At 35.3% G+C, this 24,473-nt stretch overlaps 1 protein-coding gene across 2 annotated transcripts in view; it reads right to left on the bottom strand.

The window, feature by feature from the left end:
- Positions 1-1,776: 1,776 nt before the first annotated feature.
- The window catches only part of UPF2 (UPF2 regulator of nonsense mediated mRNA decay), a 94,643-nt gene continuing 71,946 nt past the window's right edge, over positions 1,777-24,473 (bottom strand). Inside the window, exons 15-21 of one of the 2 annotated variants that reach the window (XM_072825835.1) lie at positions 23,938-24,121; positions 18,509-18,648; positions 15,898-16,002; positions 15,502-15,600; positions 12,470-12,637; positions 3,065-3,206; positions 1,777-1,901 (exon numbers count right to left, since the gene is read on the bottom strand). In XM_072825835.1, the coding sequence (XP_072681936.1) occupies positions 1,777-1,901; positions 3,065-3,206; positions 12,470-12,637; positions 15,502-15,600; positions 15,898-16,002; positions 18,509-18,648; positions 23,938-24,121 (963 nt within the window). Of the gene's footprint in view, positions 1,902-3,064; positions 3,207-12,469; positions 12,638-15,501; positions 15,601-15,897; positions 16,003-18,508; positions 18,649-23,795; positions 24,122-24,473 lie in introns of those variants that run through there. The other variant, XM_072825834.1, reaches the window with a different exon arrangement.

Raw genomic sequence — 24,473 nt, 5'->3', positions numbered from 1 at the left:
GAATACTGATACATATTTAATGCTCTGTAAAGAAATGTAAAAGCAGAAAAATAAAATTTTCATGGCCTGTTAAAACTACCTAGCTTCTACGTTTTAGTAGCAATAAAAGGTTTTATTAAAGGACTTTAATGAAGTGTGAATAATTAAAAATGACCTAATATCTTATGCCTAATTAGATGAACTTGTACTTCAGTTCTAACTTGGATTTCTAAAAACATTATACTCACTAGATGTTAAAAAATAGACCCCTTAACTGCTATGACAAATTAATGTTCTAACCTGTAATTTGATTAGTTGTCTGAGCATATAGGTCAAAGAAAAAAGTTATCAAGAACACATAAACAGGGGATCCCTGGATGGCTCAGTGGTTTAGCGCCTGCCTTCAGCCCAGGGTGTGATCCTGGAGTCCCAGATTGAGTCCCACATTGGGCTCCCTGCATGGAGCCGGCTTCTCCCTCTGCCTGTGTCTCTGCCTCTCTCTCTCTGTGTGTCTCTCATGAATAAATAAATAAAATCTTAAAAGAAAAAAAAAAAAAAAAGAAGAACATGCAAAGAGAGTGAAGACAAGACAGAGACTCCTGTACTTTCTCGGCACTGTTGTCCACAAATAATGAACTATTCTGCTCCCAACCCTTAGCATACTCCTTCCACATCTACTTTGCTCACCCCCAAGAGCAAGTGACATCCTTGGGACTCTTTTACGTCCTTAGCCTAAACACTAATATCTTGAAAATCAGTAAAGCAGCAAAGCCAATGTCACCTTTGATTATAACCTGACCACAAGACAGAAAATTGAGTTGATGGTATGGGTCTTTAGATCAAATCCCAGAAGAACTTTATTTTTTTTTAATATTTATTTATTTATTCATGAGAGAGAGGGGAGAGAGAGAGAGAGAGAGAGAGAGAGAGAGAGAGAGAGAGGGGCTCTTCGCAGGGAGCCCAATGCAGGACTCAATTCCAGATCCTGGGATCACTCCCTGAGCCAAAGGCAGACACTCAACCACTGAACCACCCAGGCATCCCCCAGAAAAACTTTAAATAATATTCCCCCTTAAAAGATGATGAGTAGGTCTTATTAGAAAACATCCTCTAGGGGCGCCCCGGTGGCTCAGTGGTTGAGAGTCTGTTTTCGGCCCAGGGTATGATCCCAGAGTCCTGGGATTGAGTCCCGCAGACAGCCTGCTTCTCCCTCTGCCTAAGCCTCTGCCTGCCTCTCTGTGTCTCTCATGAATAATTAAATTAAAAAAAAAATTTTTTTTTTTGCAAAAAAGGGAAACCTTCTATGTGAAATTCCTTATGGAATTTTAACTGTTTCACTTTAAGCAACTCAAGTTTAAGTAGAACTGGCATGGATCTCAGCAGGATATTTTATAATTAAAAACAAACAAACAAAACATGTCAAAACAAATTCAACCTCCAGGCTTAAAAGTGTAGAATACAGGTTTTGGGTTTTGGTAAACATTAACACTGACTTGAAAAATTCTAACACAAAAGTGTCATCTATAACTAGTCATCTCTGTGAATGCAAAAGAGAAAAGTAAAGAATCCAAAGAAGTCCACTCAGAGAGTGAAAGCCAAAATCAATGGGGCTGAAATTAAAAAACAACTGTAATTATTTTATAATTTTTTCTTTTTCTCAAATACTTACAACTCAAAGACTTTTCTATTTTGCTAATTAGGCCTTTATCAGTAAGTATAATCCAGAACTATCCAATTTATTCATACCTCGTGAAAAATAAGTAGCTAAAGGAAGAAAAAGGAGAGAGAGAGATGGTCCTACCTCCCACCAGTCTTAAAGATTAGATCCGCATTAGGTGCTCCCTTTGGATGTTGGTAACGAGGGCGCCGCTCCCGATTGGTGTTTGCTGGAGCTGGGCGCTGGGCAAGAGACTGCAGCATTTCTGTAAGCAAGAGCAAAACAGAAAAGGTGGTTAACTCTCATAAATGCATTCCCCTCTGTGAAGCAAATAAACCCCTAAGGAGATGAAGTCTTTTAGTTCTGTCAGGTAAGTGATTAAAGAAAAACCACCATTACACAGACTACAATGATTAAGAAGTTCTGAAAGAGTACATCAGGGAGGAGACATGCTCTGGAAGCATTTAATATCCAATGTCAATTTGGCCACTATGTAAGTGTCTTGTGAGGCAGTAAAACAGCATGAGAAGCAGTCTGGTTCAATAGCTACAAACACATCTGGAGCCAGACAATATTGGTTCAAATCCCAGATCTGCCACTTATTAGCTTATTAGCTACAGGACTTCCGGTTCATTTCCCTAAATGCCAAATGGGGGTAATAATAAGCACTTATCTCCTGGAATTGTGGTGAGGGTTAAGTGCTTTGTAAAAAATACGTAAGACAGTGTCCAGCCCATAGTAAGCACTTACACCATTGGCTATTACTGATTGTTAAAAATGTTGATATCAACCAGAAGAGACTCTACAAGAGAGATTCAAAGAAAGAAAACCTAATGTTTATTTACTTAACAATGTCTCTTGCACAAAAAGCAGTTTGTCAGTACAGTGCTATATAAACAACCATGTTAATGGCTCTAAAATCTGGGCGCCACAGAAATGTCAAGAGGCTGGTTTATGAGGTTCATGGACTCTATACATAAGGTTACAGTTAATTGAAGAGTGTAGGGTATATCTGCGCAAAACTAGAATCTTAATCTGAGTACACCCTCAAATTTGAAGAAGCAGTCCTCGAGACAAGATTCCCAAATAGACAAAATGAGATAATAATATGTGTTGAATTAATTTGCTCACAGATGACTGGAAACATGAGACAATTAAAAATGATTATCTTAGTTACAAACATAACTATAACAGCACAGAATCTAACTGAATTATGGAGTTAGCAAAATAGGATGAAAATTATATTACTGTTATTTTGTAAGTGGGAAAAAATGAAAACAGAATGGAATATAAAAACAATTTCTTAGGCTCAATATTTACAAAGATGTTGTGAAAAGGAGGGGGAGGGTAAGAACTCTGGTATTCTATATTTAAAAAGCCCAAAAGACATCCAAATTTTCCACTTCTGTCCTATAAATGATTGCATACCTTGATAATCTTCTTGCTCTTGCCGTTCATTGATATCTAGTGTGAGTTTTTTCATCCTCATCCTCTCTTCTTGTTCTGCCTGTTGCTGGTTCCAGTGATTTGCAGCAAGTTGGGAAGACATGGGTACATTAAGGATCTTAAACTGAGAAAAAATAACAAGGAAATCACAAATGGCTTGAGAAAATCGAAGAAAAAAAGATTTCAAATAAAATGCTAAGTAGAATTAAACAAGTTTAGAAAAATAATATCTTTCCTGTTAGTCAATAAAGACAGTATCATCTAAGAACATAAGGACACAGAGACCTGTGGTCAAGATCCCAGAACTCTCTCTGATTGATCTATGCCATTTTGAATGCTTGCATCCTTGAAATGATTAGTAAAGCTTAATACTATGTAAGTCTCTGATTCATCTGAATCTAATTGAACAATCTGATTCTTCACATTATCTCAAATGTCCTCTTTTGGTAGTCTCTTTAATATGATGCACTTTTTATTAAGTCCTCTTAAAATGTAATTCCCAGAACATTAAATGCACCAGGCCAGATACACTAAGGTGAAAAATCTTAAGTGTGGGTGTGAAACATCTACAAACCAAACTAACTGCATTTCATTTTTTATTACAGTAGATAACTATTTCCTGTATCAAAATAAAAATATATTTGAGGTAGTCAATTTGGCTACCAGCCTAGCAGACCTCACTCACTCTTCCCAATGAGATGAGTCTGACTTAATGTGCTCTTACTGGTCAAGTACAGATTCCTTGCAACTACCCTTTCTATTTATGAGCTCAAAACCATCTTTTAAAGAAAAAAACACATACACATACAATCAAGAAAACCTCACTGCTATCAAGATAATGAGCATGTCCATTGCTTCAAGAGGCTCCTCTGTTCCTCTGTAACCCATCTCTTCCCCTGCCCTACCCCCAAGCAACTGCTGACCTCATTTCTATCACTACTGATTAGTTTGAACTTCCTAAAATTTTATGTAGATTCAATCATACAACACATTATTTTGTCCAGCTTCTTTTACTTCCCACAATGGTTCTGAGATGCATCTATGTTGCTGTATGCATGAACAGTTTGTTCGTTTTTATTGTAGAATATACTTGTATGAATGCACTACAATTTGCTTATTTACTCACTTGGGGTTTCTCTTTTGGGTTATTAAACTTATGTTTGTGTGGACATAGGTCTCCAATTCTCTTAAATGCAAAATGCTAATAATGAAAAGCTGGGAATGGCTGGTGCATTTTACTTTTTTTATTTTTTTAAAGTAAACTCTATACTCACAATGAGGCTTGAACTCATGGCTCCGAAATCAAGAGTCACATGCTCTACTGAGCCAGCCCAGCGCCCTGTGGTGTATTTTACTTTTTAAGAAACTACAAAAATGTTTTCCAAAGTAGTTGCATCATTTTACACTCACTAGTGAATGAGAGTCCCGGTTCCTCTACACCCTTGTCAACACTTGGTATGGCCAGTCTTTATAATTTTAGCCATTCTAGTGAGTAAAGAGTGGTATTTTCATTTTGGTTTTAATCTTCATTTTCCTCATGACTAAAATCATTTTTTAAAATTTAATCTAGAATTATGCTAAAAGTTGACATCAAGTTTATTGGATTGTATTGTCTCCAGAACGTACTTTTTTTCCCTTGCTCTTTGAACAAGGAAATTATTTGCCCATTATGCATCTTTTGACTACTGTCTCATTCTGAAAGACTTTCGAAGTTTAACGACAACTGCTCTACAATAACACATAGAAGTTATTTCAGTCTTTGAGGATATAACTTGTTTTTGCCTAAAGACTGGGACTCATTTAAAGTAGATAAATTATCCCTTTTGGCACTAATTTTACCCAATCTTAAACTTACCTTTCCAGATTGAAATCTTCCTTATTGAAAAAAGCAAAAATAAGTTGTTCTCCCCCCCAAAAAATCTCTCTATAACAGTGGGATTACCTTTCCTTGTTCTTACGACCCTGAACATAACCTTTTAAAAAGTACTTCCTCAGGATGCCTGGATGGCTCAGCTATTGAGTGTCTACCTTCGGCTCAGGTCATGATCTCGGGCTCCCTGCAGGGGGTCTGCATCTTCCTCTGCCTATGTCTCTGCCTCTGTGTCTCACATGATTAGACAAATAAAATCTTCTTTAAAAAAAAAAAAAGTACTCCTGCAGGTCAACTACATTCCAATTTTTTAAAAAAGCGCCTAGGGGCACCTGGGTGGCTCAGTCAAGCATCTGCCTTTGACTCAGGTCATGATCCCGGGGTCCTGGGATTAAGCCCCACATGGGGATCCCTGCTCAGTAAGGAGTCTGCTTCTCCATCTTACTCTCACCCTGTGCTCTCTCTAAAATAAGTAAATAAAAATCTTTAAAGAAAAGAAAAATCCTCCACACCCTCTTAACTACATCTCCTTTAGAAACTGCAAGTTGTGGGTTATTTCTAAATTCTACTGTATATGGTTTGACGATGGTCCATTTTTCCTTCACCCACAATTATGAATTCTGTGTTTTCCTGCCCCTCCCTCAAACTTCCTTTCAGTTCCACATTACAATCAGGGCTTTCATGAAATGTACACTTGCCAGGCACTGCTGTAAAGAAGACCATGGATTTTTGTGGTCAGACAGATGGGGTTCACAGCTCAGCCCTACTATTTATTACTACAATTTAGCAAAGCACTTAAGAGTGTACTTTCTCTCAGCTATAAAATGAGGATATGAACACTACCTTTTAGGGTTGCTGTGAGACTGAGACATATGTACAGTACAGTGACTAGCACACAGTAGGTTCTCCACAAATATTACCTATTAATAATGCCTCAAAATAACAAAGTTCAGAATAATAGCTACCCTCAGTAGTTAACTATACAGCTGAAACTAAAACTGCAGCAAAATAAAAATCACCAGTCAACTAAAAACATTATCTTCTTAGCAGAATATGACTGACATCACCAAGTAAAAACTAAAACGCTGACTACTTCTGTATATGTTTTGAGGCCTGTGTAATATAGTCTGCATCAGGAATGTGTCTGTCTCAGATGGCACTTGCCCCAACTGTGTCTTATTTTTACTAACAAAAACTACTGAAACAAAGTTCAAATAAAATGGCCATCATTCTAATAAACCTTTTATTTTTCACAATCAGGAAGACACACAGAAAGTAAGTTAGTGGAAAAGTTCAGTCAAAATGAATTTTCTGCCACTCTTTACATGTTACCTAATTATGTGAAAGAAAAATAAAAGAAATAAAAAGTAATAAATTTACTCTTCTTAAGGAGAATTACTGATTGGTCACATTAATTCAAAATGAAATTTTTAATTTTCAGCACTATTCATGAGGAAAGCATTCTGTTGCGCCTGCTTTTTCAAATCCAGGTGCTATAAACTATTGGTAGATAAAATCTGAATTAGACACTGCAAACAGGGTGGGCCAGATTATTGACAGCAGAGACAGAGATGTCAAATTCTAGAAAGACCACAACTATAAGAATCATTTCTAGAATGATGACTTGAAGCAATTTTCTAATCTTCCCGTAACAGAATACAATTATGAAATCGGATTACCAGACATCTAACACAAAGATTCTAAATAAAATTTAACCTACCAGTATAAATCAATAAACAGAGCTACATAAATTAATACACATTAGTTTTAAATATAGAATTGCACATAAAAGAACAATGTCTGAAATACACTAGTATTTTTTTTTTACACTAGTAATTCAATATGTTTTAGCTGTTACTATTATCACAATTATTTTATTTTTACTATAAGTAAGAAATCTGGCAATGCGGAGTACTGTCTCAGTGAAATACAAAATACCTGTTAGGTTTCAAGAGTCATTTATCAACTCTTTAAGGCTCTTAAAAACACTGTCAAACTGCATTAAGTTCATATTCAGTATTAAAAACACAAATCAACCGAGGGCAGCCCGGGTAGCTCACTGGCTTTGGCCCAAGGCATGATCCTGGAGTCCCGGAATCAAGTCCCACATCGGGCTCCTTGCATGGAGTCTGCTTCTTTCTCTGCTTGTGTCTCTGCCTCTTTTTCTGTCTCTCATGAATAAAGAAAATATTTAAAAATATATAAATAAATCACATTTATAACAATTATTACTCCAGAAAATCTAGTTTGAGTGGCTTCAATTTTTTTGTCATCTAATTTGCTATAAAGTTGTAACTTTTTTAAAAAAATGTTTTGGCAGCTTTACAGTAAAGGCACTTGGTAAGGGTGGCATCAGGAAATTTGTGTCCTGTGCTCTCTGTATCTATTACTATCTCTTTTATATCCTTTTTAAGTACTCGAGAATATTTTCCTTTGTAAAACTTGTATCAGATCAGTCTTATAAATAAATAGAAACCTATATTTTTCACATTTTTGATCAAATCATTATGAAATTTCTTTTATAATGTTTTATACTACTTCATTAGTGTGATAAGTACCATAATTATTAATCTCATCAGTACTGAATTATGAAGGACAGTTCAAATATTATCAGGAACCCAGTAAGGGGGGGGGGGTGACGGCCCACCCTCTTTTCTTTGTGTTAATGTGGTGACAGATAGAAACATCTTAGAATTGCAGCTTGTGATTTCATGGTGATCAAGAAATTATGTCTGCCTTTCTTATTGGGCTGCTTTGCCTTGAGTATTTTGTGAAACAGTAATATGTCACTCTTTCTGTGTTTGTATATACATTTAAAACCAGTTTGTAAAGCTTCTCAGGAAAACCAGCTAGCTGAATAAGTAAGAGCATTTTAATATTGGAGTCTAACTTACCTTGAGGAACTCAAATTTTCACCTCTCTTTACCCTTATCATCTCAAATAAAGCATCTATTTGGTACTAGGGACAGAAAATGACTTAGAATTTGGCAGTGATTCTTTTTTTAATAATTTATTCAAGTAATACAAAATGCATTAAAGTCCAAAGGTATCTTTCCCCTACCCCACCTACCCATATTCCTGGCCATCCCCAACTGCTGCTGTAAACATTCCTATAAATATCTTTATATATTTGCGGAAGTATAGTCTATAGTATAGATACGTAGAAGTGGAATTGCTTAAAGGTTACAGAAATAGAAATTACTAATTTGGAAAACTAGTCATAGATGTGCTCATACTGTCTCTCAAATAAATAAAAATAAAGATAAGAAAAGTGGTTCACAAGATGTTTGCCAGTGATACAAACATTCAGCAGCTAAATTGGAATGGAAACCAAGACGTATCTAACTGAAGTTGCCATGTACTGCCCTTCACAATGGAAAAAAATCAGGGCATCCAATGAAGGTGATTTAGCTTATATTTTATTTTATTTTCTAAAGATTTTATTTTATTTATTCATGAGAGATAGAGACAGACAGACAGAGAGAGAGAGAGAGAGAGGTAGAGACACAGGCAGAGGGAGAAGCAGGCTCCATGCAAGGAGCCCGATGTGGGACTCAATCCCAGGTCTCCAGGATAGCACCCTGGGCCGAAGGCAGGCGCCAAACCACTGAGCCCACCCAGGATCTGATTTATGTTGTATTTTTTTTTTTAAGATTTTATTTATTTATTCATAGAGACACACACAGAGAGAGAGGCAGAGACACAGGCAGAGGGAGAGGCGGGCTCCCTGCAGGGAGCCCGACGTGGGACTCAGTCCCAGGTCTCCGGGATCACACCCTGGACTGAGGGCGGTGCTAAACTGCTGAGCCACCGGGGCTGCCCTAGGTTGTATTTTAAAGCTACTTCATAACTGTAGCTGAAATTGAAACATACACACACATGCACACTCACAATCCCAAGTATAAATTGCTCCAGTCAAAAGATATATAAAACAAATGATTCCTTATAAATATTTATTGCAAAAAAGTTGAGTTGTTTACGAGTATTAAGCTATAATAAATATACTATATATTTGTTTAAAGCAATCAAAAAAGCTCATTAAAATATGATATAATAGTTCTATTACATTAAAACTTGTTTTAATGATCAAAATATTTTTTAAATTCATTATTCTAGTTCATAAATATTTAAATCTAGAAAAATAAAATATAAATAGCATTATCCTCTTTTCAACTACTCATTTCCTTAGTACAAATTTTTATTTTCCTAATAACTACAGAAGAAAGTTCTTTCTGAGCACAAATCTGGTGCACAAAGAGATCATTCACCTAAGAACTAAAGATTCCTATAAGGCAAAAGATTTCACATTTCTAGAAAAACTGTTGCACCAGAAGGGCCAACACCCAAAAGTTAAATAAAGAAATAAAAATCTGAACAAAATAACTTTCTTTTTCAGACCACAAAATACCAGTGATGTTTCTTCAAATAATGTTCCTAAAATTGAACACTTTCCAAAATTCCAAATAAACTTTATGAGTTGAAAATGTACTTAATAACCAAGTACTCTGAGCTCTCATTTCATGTTTAATATTTTTAATAAAGTTCAATGAAAATGTTTCCTTAAAAATTAAACTTTCATATTTTAAGAAATATGAATTTCCATTCCTCGTTTTGTATAAAGTTATATGGGTTATACAGAATATATACGCCAAAAATATTCCTTCTAAAAAATGAACACATATTTTTACTTTGATCAATGCAATTTAGAATTTAAGACTGCTGAAATGAACTTACCTTTCAAAGCGCAGAAGTTTCTCAGGACAGGCTATGGTTTAATTTATGCCTACATGTTCTAAAAAGGTCAAACTGGCTATGACTTGACAAAGTTAAAATGAATTTTCACATGTGCCTCACAAAAGGGAAGGACAAATGAAGAAAACAGATTATTTAACTTTTGTGCTCATACTGTCTCTCAAATAAATAAAAATAAAGAAAAGTGGTTCACAAGATGTTTGCCAGTGATACAAACATTCAGCAGAACTGAAATGGGAACCAGACGTATCTAACTGAAGTTGCCATGTACTGCCCTTCACAATGGAAAAAAACTCTTTTGTGCTCAGAAAATCTGGTATGGGGGGACACCTGGGTGGCTCAGTGGTTGAGAGTCTCCTTTGACTCAGGTCACAATCCCGCATCAGGCTCCTCACAGGGAACCTGCTTCTCCCTCAGCTTATGTTTCTGCTTCTCTGTGTCTTTTATGAATAAACAAATAAAATCTTTAAAAAAAAAATCTGGTATGGGGCACAGGGGAGGAGCTAAGAGCTTTTAAAGAAAACAGAGAATGAAGCAGACCTAAAATGTAATGATGAAATAAAAAAGTGAAGCTCAGAGAATGAAGTAATCCCTAAAAAAGAAAACAAACTCTGGGCTTTGAGAATCCTGCGAACCGTGATGAACTGGCAGTTTCAGGTGCTCTGAGGAGAGCAGTTTTGCAAAGATCTTGGTTCAAGACCAAGTGTAGGATCTTGGTCAAAACACCCCCTTATTTTCCTAGGGGCTGAGTAGAGGATGGGGGTACGGGGGAAATGCCAGAGCTCAAACTTGGCCTAAGGGTGGATGAGGACAGAGCTCTCCTAAAAAAGCAATAACCCCAGCAACAGGGATGGAGGGGCCATGACGGGAAAAGAATTATGAAGGCAGTTTCTGAAAGACACAGCAGTGCACCAAGACTAAGCCAAAGTGAACTACTGACATACAATGTGATGTGAAGCCTTCCCTGGCCCTCCTTGCCAGGATTCTAAGTGGTGTACAGTTTTGCACCTCAAGATTTACTTGCAATATAGCAAAATAATGGTATCCTGAACAACTCTGAACCTCTGAGTATAGGAGAGGTTACTTGACAAAAGCAAAGATAAAAATTAATTTGGGCGTCATCTCTTCGTGGCTGTACTAGTGGAGAGGAACAACTATCCTTTCCATCACAGATGTTCTCTCATTAGAGGTCTTGTAGACCATCACCTTCAGCACCCCTCTCTCCACACCCCAGTCTCTCTCTAGCCTCTATTTTACTTTATTTTCCTTCATAGCATTTTCCCCATGTCTCCTGACATTATGTATTTCTTTTTTTTTTTTTTTTTAAGATTTTATTTATTTATTCCTGAGAGACAGAGAGAGAGAGAGAGAGAGGCAGAGACACAGGCAGAGGGAGAAGCAGGTTCCACTCCATGCAGGGAGCCCGACGTGGGACTCGATCCTGGGTCTCTAGGATCACACCCTGGGCTGAAGGCGGCACTAAACTGCTGAGCCACCTGGGCTGCCCAACATTATATATTTCTTCACTGTCTGCCTCTCAGCACTGGAATGAAAAGTCTCCCCTCACCACCTCCAGAGGAGGGACTCTGGTAACTGCTGTACATTCTGCACCTGGGACAGTGCCTGGTGCATACAGTGAACATCAAATTACCTGTTACAGGACTAACTGAAAGAATACAGCTTGTCTCTAAGTTGTGGTAGCCACCATATTTCATAGAATCTAACATTCCCTTAATTTTAAGATGCTCCATTATTTTACATACCACTAAAAGCTGAATAAAAAAATGTTGCCGATTATCACAAGATCCCATCAATGCTAGGAGGCATAATGTTAATGTGGGAAAACTTTTATAGAACTGGTGATGGGGGATATATCCTAGAGCTGTGTCTGAGAATTGGGCTTTTTTTTTTTTCTTCATAGCACGTTGCATTCTGCAAATACATTTGTCTATCACCCTTGGCAGGATGTGAGTTCACAAGGACAGGACTTTATCTTATCTATCCCCATAGCCTCAGCAGCTGGTATTTTTGGCAGTAGTAGATGCTCAATAATCAGTAAGTGTTTGAGGAATGAGTATATAAATCTCTAAAGTAACAACTAGCAGTCAGGGAAATGATTTTGAGGAGCGTCTATAAGATAAGGAAAGATAGGGGAAGCAGTATAAGGAGAATGGAAAAGGATCAAAGGTAAAAAAACAATGATTTTCTTTTTTTTTTTTTAAGATGGTATTTATTTGAGAGAGAGAGAACGAGCACAAGTAGGGTCAGGAGGGCAGAGGGAGAGGAAGAAGCAGGCTCCCTGCTGAGTAGGGAACCTGACATGGGGCTCAATCCCAGCACCCTGGGATTACAACTTGAGCCAAAGGCAGACACTTAACTGAGCCACCCGGTGCCCCCAAAAAACGATTTTCAAGAGAAATCTTAACAAATGAAGATTTTCTTGAGCTGTATCTGTCATCATCTTCCTTTCCTTTTCTACCCTGAGCTTACTTATGAAACCTTCCTCCTGAAAGTCAAATTATTTATATATTCTAATATATAAGAATTTAAAATTTAAATGTCCTTTCCTTTAAAAGTATCCATTCAACAGAAGTCAGATGTGTCTTCCATACATATAATAAATAAAATTATTTCTACCACTGAATACTTTAAATATTTCTAACTCTTTCCTCTTATAGGCAAATGATAAACTTAGAACCTACAAAACAGTTACTACTTAAACTTGCGAACAATCAATTGTGAATGTAGAGAGGACAGTCTCTTACCTGTTGTTTATTGCCTTTTCTAGTTAACATGACAAACGGCATCGTGTCTGCAGACTCTGTTTCTCCCTCCCCACCACCAAGTGGGGGCCCTTTCCTCAGCTGGCTTTTGAGATGCAAGGGAATAGCAACATCAAGTTGGTGCACTTTGACAGATTCACCACTTCGTTGCTTAAAAACGGAAATGAAAAAATATAAATATACTCTAAGGTACACGTCAGTATATGTAAATACAAGTTGCAAACAATTCATTCAGTGCCATATTTCTTAAAACACACTAATTATTAGAGGCAAAGTAATCTTTCTGAGAGGTAGCTGAAATGGAGTCCCCCACCCCACCCTGCTCCCAACTCTTTACATATGACTTGGCAGGCCTATGTGACTGGCTCCTGTTTATCTCTGCAGCCTCTCCCAAGCCCAAACACAATGCTGTCGGTTCTCCTAACTTCACTTGCTCCTGAAATGCATACCCATACCACACATCTTCCGTCATAATTATCCTGTGTCATAAGTGTCTGCTCATCTGTGAGAATCTTCCACTAGGCTAGTGGGGTTCAGCACTGGACACCCTTCCCGGGGTGTTCTTAGCAGTGTTCTACATACCACAGGTGCTCAATTAATATTTAAGAATGAATGAAATCTATTAATGTTCAGATTTGTTTGCTTTGTTAATACCGTTTTTAACATTTACACTGGATTTATCAACCAATTATTTAACCAAACCTTTATTGAAGACTTACTGTGCATTACGCTTAGGGGTACTAATACTAAAAACATAGTCTCTACCCTCAGAGCTCATAACTTAAGTAAGAGAGAGAAATAAATTAATCACAATTTACCCAAGTTATATATATAACCTGGGTTGGGGGTACAGGTCTGGTTGGGAGTGGGTACATGTGAGATTTCATAAAAGACTGAATAAAAATGGGAGACTTAAGAATGCCTTTAAGGCTTCATATGATTTCTAATAAGTAGATGGTAGCAGAGCAATTTGGGGATATGGAGGGAATTTAGGAAGGGGAAGAACAGGTAGGTGCAAGAGCAAAGGCATGAAACAGCATGGTGCATTTCAGGAACTGCATGTATTTTCTATATTTGCTGATGGAATACAAATGAGGAAAGAGCTGAGCATGATTCTTCAAAGCTAAGCAGGTAATCCTGAAAGGCCATGAAGGTTTTGAAATTGCTTTACTACAATTTAAATGGTCTTTTGATATAGGCTCCCTATTTTCAAAAGACTTCACATCAAATAAAAAGGTAATAAAGGTGTAAAGTTTTATTTCTAAGCTCCAATTTATTAGAATTTGCCAGAAGTTCTCCAAGGTTTGTAAGATTTATAAAGACTTTTTACTTAAAATCTGAAAAGATCAGGTTAGATCACTTGATTCATAAATTACTTACTAATATAAATATAAGCTGCAACTATGTATACTGTTCTATATTACACACGTTTTTCTTCTTTTTGATTCTGTCACGGGTGTCTTTCTAGTTGTATATACAGAGTTAATTACATAGCTCGCCTCACTTATATAGTTGGTCCTCTAGTGACAGTCTAGACTTTTTTTTCTATTACAGTATGACATCTTAGTATATTTAATTTCATGCATTTGAGAGAAAGTTAGTAAGGTAAATTTTTAGATCAAATAGCATGCCCATTTGACAGGCATACTAAATTTTTCTTAAAAGGCTGGGCCAATTTACATATTCCAAATGTAGATGTTTATCCATATTAACCACAATGGGTATTATTATCTTAATATCTGATAATCTGATAAAAAGGCTCATCTTAATTTGCTTATCTTTGATTATCAGTGATTTTCAGCATGATTTTACCTAATTTTTTTCAATCAACAAAAAAATCCTGGGTCACTGATTGGCTGCATCACTCAGCATCACTGGCTTATAGGATCTGTTGCTATAGTACAGCTATGAACCCTGTGTTATTTTGTAGGCTATATATATAGCCTACAAAGGGAATAAACTGCTTATCTGTCTCTCCAAAGGGAATATGATTATGTCTTATTTGATAACTTATGCTCCTAAGTAACATGAATTTAAGACTTCATGATATTTTTATATATGAAGAAACTTTAAAATAAGTAGGAAGAAGCAAATTGGCCTAATATACCTAAAACATGAATTTGTACCTTATCATAGCTACTGGCCCTGTAGCATCCATGAAAGTAAAATCCAGTATTTCTTTCCTAAAGAACTACTCCATCAGCTCAGAAAGACTATAATATCTTCCATCCTAAAAATAGCCCTCCTCTTTTACCTCGTTACCTCCCCCTTTCTCCTCCCTTTCTAGTAAAACTCCTCAAAAGTCCCTTGTCTCTGTATCTAGTATTTTTACTTCCTCCCTATTTTCCAATGAGCCTACAGCATAGGGCCCTCATTCCCTTTCCCCAAAAGAAGCTCTTTCCTTGAGTCACTAATGGGTTTAACAACAGCCATATACAAGGTGGTAGTAAAGAGTCCAAGGTATATGACCTCTAACTAATGAAAAATATAATTAACCTAAATTACTGCGAAGATGGAGCTTTTTATAAAATCCAGGGTATTGTCAAGAATATATTAAACAACAGTTCTTTAAACATCAAATGAATGACCAATATTCCTCTAAATATTTACAATAAGTTGTTCAAATTTTAAATCAAACTTAAGAATTTGGTATATTAAATTTCTCCAAATATTTATCTTTGGCAAAGTTTGAATCCTAAACAAACTAGAAGTAAAAAGGTCTTAGAAACAGATAGGACTTCAGAGAGAAAAGGCAGAGACTGGTATAGTGAAATTACTCTGTTCTAAGTCTTACATTTACTACTACTATTTATTTTCCCGCAGTGTATATCAAAGAAATGTGCAAATGGGGATGTGGGATACAAGAAGTACTGGCAGCTGCAAGCTGTATAAATGAGGAAAAAGCTGCTGCAGAGGCAAATGTTTACATGCGGAGACCCCTGTCTCCAGAACTGAACATGCTGCAGTATTCTATAGTGAGAAGACACTTAAGGAGTAGAGTAACCGATTTGTACCTGAAGATTTTCCAGCATCATTTTATCCAGAGCTTGAATGAAGTCCTCATCTTCCACACAAGGTACATGCTTAAGTCCACCTCCCTTAATCATTACCTCCTTATTAAAACAAAACAAGAAACCAGACAAATCTTAACTATAAAGTTTTGGAGAACAGAGTCTTTTGTACTGATAACTTGGTTCAACATAACTCAATGAATGAATAAGCAAAGTATGTAATATGATTATGCTAAAAAAACTTATTAATATAGTAAAGTACTTAGGAAAACAAACTGAAAATGAATTTCCAAAGGAGTATTTTTCAATAATCACAAGAAATACACCTTCAGTGACTAAAACTAAAATAATAATGAGAATGTTGCATGATTTCAAAAGTCAGTTTTCAGCCATACATACAGTATTTTCTTCATCAGTTTCGTTCTCTTTATTGGAATCTGTAAGGTAATCAGTATTCTCTTCCTCTTCCTCCTCGCCTTCATCATCATCATTATCAGAACCCTCCTGAAATTATTTAACATTAGTGGAAAATTAAAACATCTTGAAAAGGGTTACTATATTTTACATGCCTTAAGATTCAAATACTTCTGTATAATCGTTCATTATTCTCAAGTTCCAGCAGTCTGCCTACAACTCAGGGCAAAGTCAGCTGGCAGCCTTAACTGAAAACTAATGCACACCAGTAGCTGAAAACCCATTCACTATCTTCTACTGATCTAATAATACAAAGATCCTTTGTAGAGACTCTTCCTTGAATTGCACAAGGAATGAGCTTCCTGAACCTTTTGTGTTATTTCTCTTCCCTATTTTTTTTCTCTTCCCTATTTTGAGACTATATTTCTCATAGTATTTCTTTAATACCCATCTAACTCTGGAATGAAACTCAATAAATAGTTCAAATTTAACATGGTTAGCAGCTGAAAGCAAGGACACTAAATTTATAAAGTGCTACATTGTATAAAGCACCTCAGCTTGGAAGGTGCTCTCACATACTTCATTTTGTTTGCTCTACTGAATTCTGAGGAAGGTAGGATAAGCTTTCATGTCTTCATTTTTATACATGAAAAAACTAAGGCTTGGATAAATTAAGTGACTTGCCCGAAGACACATTCCTTATTAAGCAGAGGAACTAGACATTCTGATCCCCCTCACCACTTCTCTCCATCCTCTCCTGCCAATGTCCCCAGCTCTTCTTCTATCAGCCAAATTTCTTTTTCAAACAGAAGACTGGACAGAACTTGAGTGATTTTTCAAAAGGGCACACACACACACACACAAAAAGCACACAGTTTGTACCCATCTGCCTATTCTTCCACTTTCAACAACACAATTCACTCTCAGTTTAAAAAAAAGTCTACACTAAACTCAGCTTCTTTTCATTGTGTTAAGAGAAATAGTGAATGAGAAATAATCCAAGAGAAAATGAATTATTTAAATGTTATAACTCTTTTGGTATACATAACAATTCCCACAGTCCAAATAGTGTCTTATTAATTCACTATATAGATATTTGAAGTTTTTTTTACTGTTTCTGAAGTGGAAATATTCTGGGAATGTAAGAAATACATTTACTTATTTCAAATGTAATGACTTTTTAAAACATAAGTTTATGATTCAAAATCAAATTTGCTCTTAAGAGATGCTCTTAAATTTGCTTGAAAAAAGTAATCATTTCTTAACATTTAATAAATACTTCCTATTCAAAAATTAAGTTACACTAAGCTAAAATGCATTTTTTTCTCCTTACCCTTTATTATATTACCCAGGCAAAATAAAATGGATTAACTTTTGAAATTGAAATGCTGAACAAGAATTCCACTATCCTAATCCCTATTTTACACAATAATCTGTAGGATCAGGAAGTGAATGGATCACAAACGCTGGCTGAGGAAAGCAGGAGGGGCAGCACACAAGTCACATTGTCTGAGTCCAGATACTGGCTCACCACTTCCTACTATGAGATTTTGAGCAAATTAACTTACCTGTGCCTTATTTTCTCACCTACCTCATGAGAGGTAGGTGGTATGAGAAATGGTAATGTAAATATTATTTGCATTTACAATGATAAATCTTGTACTTACTGTTAAATTATGTAAATGCTACAAAATATTAAATTGTAGCAGAACATTTACTTTAAAGTTATCTTTAAATTTACACAGCTGATATTCAGGAGGAAATATTTTCATTTGGGTGCTAGGAATAACTTCAACAGGCCATATGGAGCCAAGGACCAAGGTGAGGACCAAGATGAAAACAAAGTACAACTTGTCTGAAGAGTGAACTCTAGACCTTTTCTTTCACAGCTGAAGAAAGCAGTTGAATATCTCACACTGCTCTTATTAATCAACCTATCTTCTCTAACAATGTTCTCCCTATGCTTGGAGAACAGCTGTGGGAAAGAGTGGTCTTAGGTAGGAGGAGAAGCAAACTCTTCCAACTTCATTTATTAAACCACATCTTTTCACTTCTCCTTCTGGATGAGGCTCAGGCCAACATCAATTGAACACTGTTATTTTTCTATACTTAGCAAACAAACATAAATCATGTAGGATATTCACAACTGCAAATGGAAAAGTAAGCAATGGTTAAAAATGATACAACTTTCAAAATTATAGACATTTACTTTTGAAAAAGAGGAAATACATCCCAAATCTTCAGATAAGAAATTTGTAGGAAAATGAGTCACTTTTTCGGTGACAAATTTACTAAGGATGTTTAATTTATTAGATTCTGTTTAAATAATGCAGCAGCAAAATCTACTCTTCAAAATGGTCCTAATAAAAAAATGTCCTATGATCCTCTGATCAATACTATGATTTTCTTAAAAATAAAAACAAACAAACAAAAAACACCTTAATTCCATGGGTTTTCTAACAGAAATACACTACTGGTTACAGTTCCTATAAAAAAAACTAAGGAGATTTTATTTTATACATTAAGGAAGTCTGGCTTAAATAATCAATATACTCTTGTACAAATGTACCTATTGGCTATAAATAAAAGTCATCACCTCTTCTTCTGGTTCATTTACTTCACTTTCATTTCCAGATTGTTCTTCAGTTTCAGCTCCTCCTTCTTCTTCTTCTTCATCCTCTTCAAGATTTTCTCCTTCTGTCATAGAATCTTTGGAATCTTTGTCATTAACTAGGCCTTGAAATGAGGAGAAAATGGAAAAGTACATTAAAAAGGGTAAATTTTCAATATTATACAACTTAATTCAAAAGTATGTATCAAGTAAGATAATTCAGCAGCCAATTTCTCAGACTAAAATAAGAATACAATTTAAAATTATTTGAAAAACATTTTATAAAAATTAGAGGCTTTCATTTCAACAAAAAAAGCAGTAAACATTCATCATATATATAAACCAGCATCTATATGTGTATACAAACATATATGTATTTTTTCTCTTTCAGCTTCTGTTTATCTCCATTTCAGAAGAACACAGACAACATATACCAGCATATAAAATACAACCTCAACCATGTAAGATGCAGCTTTGGTCACACTTTTTATCAAGTGACGTCTCAGAATCTCTCAAACATGAAAGATATAAAATTATGTTGCCTTTATGGAGAACATACATTTGGCTATCAATCTGAGTGTCTGCACATGAAGACTAATAAGGGAAGGAGACAAAAGTGTGTCACCAAAGGGCTTCATTTTTTTTCTTCAGTAAGAGCATTTTCCTCCTAAGGGAACTTCCTGGCTGGAATTTGCTTCCACCTCCCAAATTCATCCATATCTCACTATCTCATCAATTCTTCTTAATTAACATATAAATTCCAAGCCACTCTATTTGCAAGATGCCTTATCTGATGTGCTCTCTCTTCTTCTGCAGCCTTCTATAGCTGGGTCTTCTCAGTCACAAAACATACTATCTTGGACTCTTGCTCATCTGATATTCTTAATAGAGAATATCCTCAATGTGCACTTTCAAGTCCTCCCTATATATTCTCTAAAACTCAGTCTAAATTTTACTTCCTGTGTAAACACAATGAATACCTGAATCTATCACTCTTCCTCCTACTTGCTCCTAAAGCACTTGGAGAATAGCTCATAGCATCTTACATTTAAGGATACACCATGTAATGTTTTTCTCTAATGATTTCGCAAATATTACATCAGATCATAAGAACCCTTGAAGACAAAGAACTATTATATTCAAAACTTATCAGAGCCCAATTGATAAACACACAGTAGATGCTTAGTAAATCCTTGTTTATTCAGACTCTTAGAGCAGAAAGAAACTTCAGCAATCATGTAATGATTTAACTCTTTCATTCTGAAGAATACTGAAGCCCAGAGTTTGAATAACCTAATCAATAAGAGTAAAAAAATTATTCCAGTGTCTTAAGTCTAAGAAACTAACCAAGAACTAACAAAAATATGAAAGTACAAGGTGATTAAAGTTGGTACACTCAAGTGTGGAAATAAAAAAAATTTTAAAAAGTTGGATAATGCTCAGAGAGGAAAATTAATGCTGAGAAAAGATGGTGTTTTGGAATGAAAATCCATTAACTTAAAATATTTTCTCTCATCACCTATTAGTTTTCATATACAAATATATTCTAGATTTTATACATGTAAATTTTATATATTAACTTATTATTTATAGGAACTTCAAGAAGCAGAATATTGGATTGTTATTTAGGTTATCAAAGACAAAAAATTTAAAGTCACGATTGTCTAAACACTCTCAGCAAAAATATCACAGTGTGCACATGAAATATCCTTACACCTTTTTTCTTTCTATCCACTTAAAACACACTGTGGGAAGAACTATAACGTATAAGTTGCTTTATTTTGATAGTCATACTTCTAATTTGTAAGGAAAATACATACTATTTCTAACACATTTTTATTTGCATTGCAGGTTACTTTCAAAAGCAATTTATAAATATATCTTGCATTTGCTGAACAGTATAATAATTATCCAGCTGTTGATCCCCAGGACACTGTCGATCTAAAATACACAACGAAGGTAAAAATGTACACTCACAGGACACCGGGAAAACAAAATACAAAACACAAACAACAAAATGCTGCTTTGTGCCTCAGTTCTGCTGCTCAAAACAGAGATAGTAATAATTGTAAAACTTCCTTGCAGACTGCTTTAAATTACACTTCTCTGCTTACTAGACAGGTTGTGCATTTCCTGGCTTGACAGGTTAACCGAGTGTTGATTTGTCAATGACTAAAGTAATGACTAACATTACCTTCCTGTGTCATTCTAGCATCAGATAGTACTCAACAAAAACACCAACTCTCAGCTGTACTCGCGTATGTAACTATGTCATTCTATTTTATTACCAATTTGCCTGTGCTTTTTGTGTAAGTGAAACTAACCTGGCATGGAAACTATTTTTACTTTATTTTTCTATTGTATAAAAGCTGTTTGCATGAGAGCGCTTTCTTCTACTGTTTTAGAATTTGGGAAAATTAATACCTCTCCAAATATTTGGAGATCCAGTTTTAAAAATAAGTATTTAACTCTTTAATCCGTCTGCAGTTTAGGAAGATGTGGCTCTGTATCAATTTTACTCCAAAATGCTGATCCATTGTCCTTATCCTATTTTTAAGATTCCTAGTTCATTAGATAGTAAATTATTTTCTATTTAATTGGAGGTGCTTCTAGGCCTTTTATTCTGTTCTACTGATTTTATATCTGATTTGTGAAATACACTGTTGGCTTTATAATTTATTCATGTACCTTTTCTTTTCACCTGTTTCCCTCATTTCTGTTCCTTATACTACAATACAATCTAAAAGTTCCAAACCAGATTAAATTATATTGCCTATAACCATATTGGTTTTGTTCTTATATTTAAAGAGGATGTCTTGGCCAATAATTCTATGTCTATACTTAGAAAACCAAGATATACAAAATTAACACACAAAAATGTTACTTATAGTAACATAAAACTGGAAAGAACCTAAGTGTCAAATAACAGGATTAAATAAATTATGGCACATTCATACAAAGGAATACGGCCAATTAAGAAATGAAAAATATTTCATGTCAGGAAGAAATTTCATAATATTAGGAAGAAAAAGTCCAGTTATTAAAACTGCAAACGTGCGAAAAAATCTTAAAGAACAGAACATATACCAAAAAATGTTAACACATGATCATCTTTGTATATGGAATGTGATTTTTGTTTTCTTGGTATTTTTCACAATTTCTGCCATCAAAAAGTACTACTTTTTTTTTTTTTAAGATATATTTATTTGAGAGAGAGAGAGAGTGCATAAGTGAGGGAGGAACAGGGAGAGAATCCTCAAGTGGACTCCACACTGAGTGCAGAGCCTGCTGTGGGGCTTGACCTCATGACATTGAGATCGTGACCTGAAATGAAATCAAGTTGGCCATTTAACTGACTGATCCACCCATATGCCCAAACAAGTACTACTTTTAATAATTAAAATGACTTTAAAAATACAAGGGAACTTTGTAGTGCTTTCTCATGAACTATTATGTTAGCACTGGGATGTTATCAAGTTAAAATAATAATGAATTTACAAAGTGCTTGAAAACAAAAAATTCCAAAAGCAAAATATGTTATCTTATGGTTTATCAAATAAGAAATAGATTTAATATAGATTCATTCATGTACATCTTCCTCCTGATATTTACACTCTAAAACAGAGGAAAATGGGACAACTTGGAAGCAGGGAGCATATTGATTCTAGCTGCCATCATCTTTGGAGCTTGGTTCACAAATGGTGGCCTGTTTTTCCTTCCCATATTCTAAACAAGAACAGACCCCTTAAAAGAAGCCTGAGGTCCTTTAATTTAACCCTTTGGTCTATAAAGGATAAAGCGTACTTACTATATTCTTTATCGCTACCAAACTAGGTGTCAAACTAGTGTTACCTGACCCCATACACAGAGTTCCATTTGTAAAAGTTTTGGGGAAACAAGGCTAAGACTTAAGTATATCAAAGCATTTGAAGTAGGGGCACCTGGGTGATTCAGTGGGTTAGCCTCTGCCATTGGCTCAGGTCATGATGTCAGGGTCCTGGGATGGAACCCCCTGTCAGGCTCCTTGCTCAGTGGGGAGTCTGCTGCTCCCTCTCCTCACTTCCCCTCCTCCCTGCTCCTGTTCTCTCAAATAAATATTTAAAATAAAAAGGTGTTTGAAGTAAAGGAAATAATTAAGATAAATTAGTACTCTTCTTGATATGATCATTTTATACAATCAGAAATCTGAAAAGGAAAAAAAAAAGATAACTTGGGACAAAGTTCAAAGGATGAAAGAAATCACGTAAGTCCTTCTGTGTGGAATGGTAAAAAAGTGAATAGCTGCACAATCAGTAGCACCTTTAAAATTACTGCTCAAATAGATAACAGTAAACATTCTCCAAAGGAGGATGGACCTTTGGAGAAAGAAATCCTATGGAAAATGCTGGATATAATATGAAAAAAATAGTTTTAGAGGAAAAAGTCACGAATACCTTTGTTATGAAAAGCAGTTCTTTAGATACGTAACATAGCAAGTTTATGCAATTGGCATAAATGGTGAAGCTCAAGGATCTCCTAACGACAGGCATATGGGTACCAAGTGCTAGCAGGAAACAAAAACACTAGCTTCAAAGCCTAAAAACATGTTATTTTGAAATAATTATAATAAACATGCTAACATGCTAAGAACTATTAGCAAGCAAACCAGGTTGGTATGCACCTCATTCCAGTTATTTCCATTGACAAAGTTAGTCGGCTCCTACAGTCTCCTGTGGGAGCTGTTCAAGAGCTAACTCTTCTTCCAGAAAAGTCTCAGAAAGATGAAAGTAAACAGACCAATTCTTCTGCAGCACATAATTCTCACATTTTCTCTAGTTGTTAGAGAGACAACTCTCCCAGAGAATAAGGTCTGAAATTCCACAGGGTAGCTCCAAACTTCTAACAGATACTCCCTCTACAGTGTCCAGCCTGAACTAATATCTTAGGAAATAATGCTTGTTGAAAACAAGGAGTCAGGGAGGTGTATATGAGATGCTTTCATCAAAAGTGTTTTGTATTAGCAACTGAAAATTCTAAAAAAATTAAGAGAGGCTGAGAGGATGGTGTTTTTCCATCACTATCCTTTCCTTCAAGTCTTACATGACTATTTTCCTCTAATTTGGGATTTAATGAAATCAAGAAGTATGCCACCGAGGACGTAACTAACACTATTATATAACACTCAACACTGAAAACAGAAAGTATACAAAAGCAAATATAACAATATAAGGCAAATTCTAGAAACAATCTGTCAAATATCATTTTCATTTTTCCTCTATAATTAATTGCTTACCTAGTTTTATTAAGAATTCTCGTTCCAAGTCGTGTACCTGCCTGATGGATTCTTCCAGAGAATTACAAAGTTTGATCTTTGGTCTTAGCAGTTCTAATGTATCACTGATCATGTAATCTATGTCAATTAATTAATTGCTTACCTAGTTTTATTAAGAATTCTCGTTCCAAGTCGTGTACCTGCCTGATGGATTCTTCCAGAGAATTACAAAGTTTGATCTTTGGTCTTAGCAGTTCTAATGTATCACTGATCATGTAATCTATGTCAATAGGAAATGGATGGTCTTTTGTCCAAACCTCCAAACTTTTCTTCCACCAAACATAACGCTGATAACAAATGAAAAATAAATTTAGCTCTAAGAAATTAATAATAAAAATATTTTAAAACAACAAAATATTGTAATGTTACCTAGTTATAATAACTAAGCTTAAAAGTTGTATAAAACACCATTTTTATTAATGGTCAACGATAATAATTCTCTTACAGTTTCTAAGCCATTTGATTGTAATTTGAATTTTTTTATAACAACTGTCAAAATCCTTTTTAAAGGCAAGGAAAAAAGTCATAAATAAAATACCAAATAAATTCCCAGGTACTGAAAAGAGGCAGAAATCCAACTCCCAAACCCCTAAATGGGGTTTAAATATTTATTTTACCAAACAACAAAAAGCAACCAGA

Source organism: Canis lupus, chromosome 5 (assembly GCF_048164855.1).
Source record: "Canis lupus baileyi chromosome 5, mCanLup2.hap1, whole genome shotgun sequence".
NCBI lineage: Eukaryota > Metazoa > Chordata > Mammalia > Carnivora > Canidae > Canis > Canis lupus.
The sequence above is the reverse complement of the archived record's forward strand: the minus strand, read 5'-3'. Positions and strand labels throughout refer to the sequence as shown.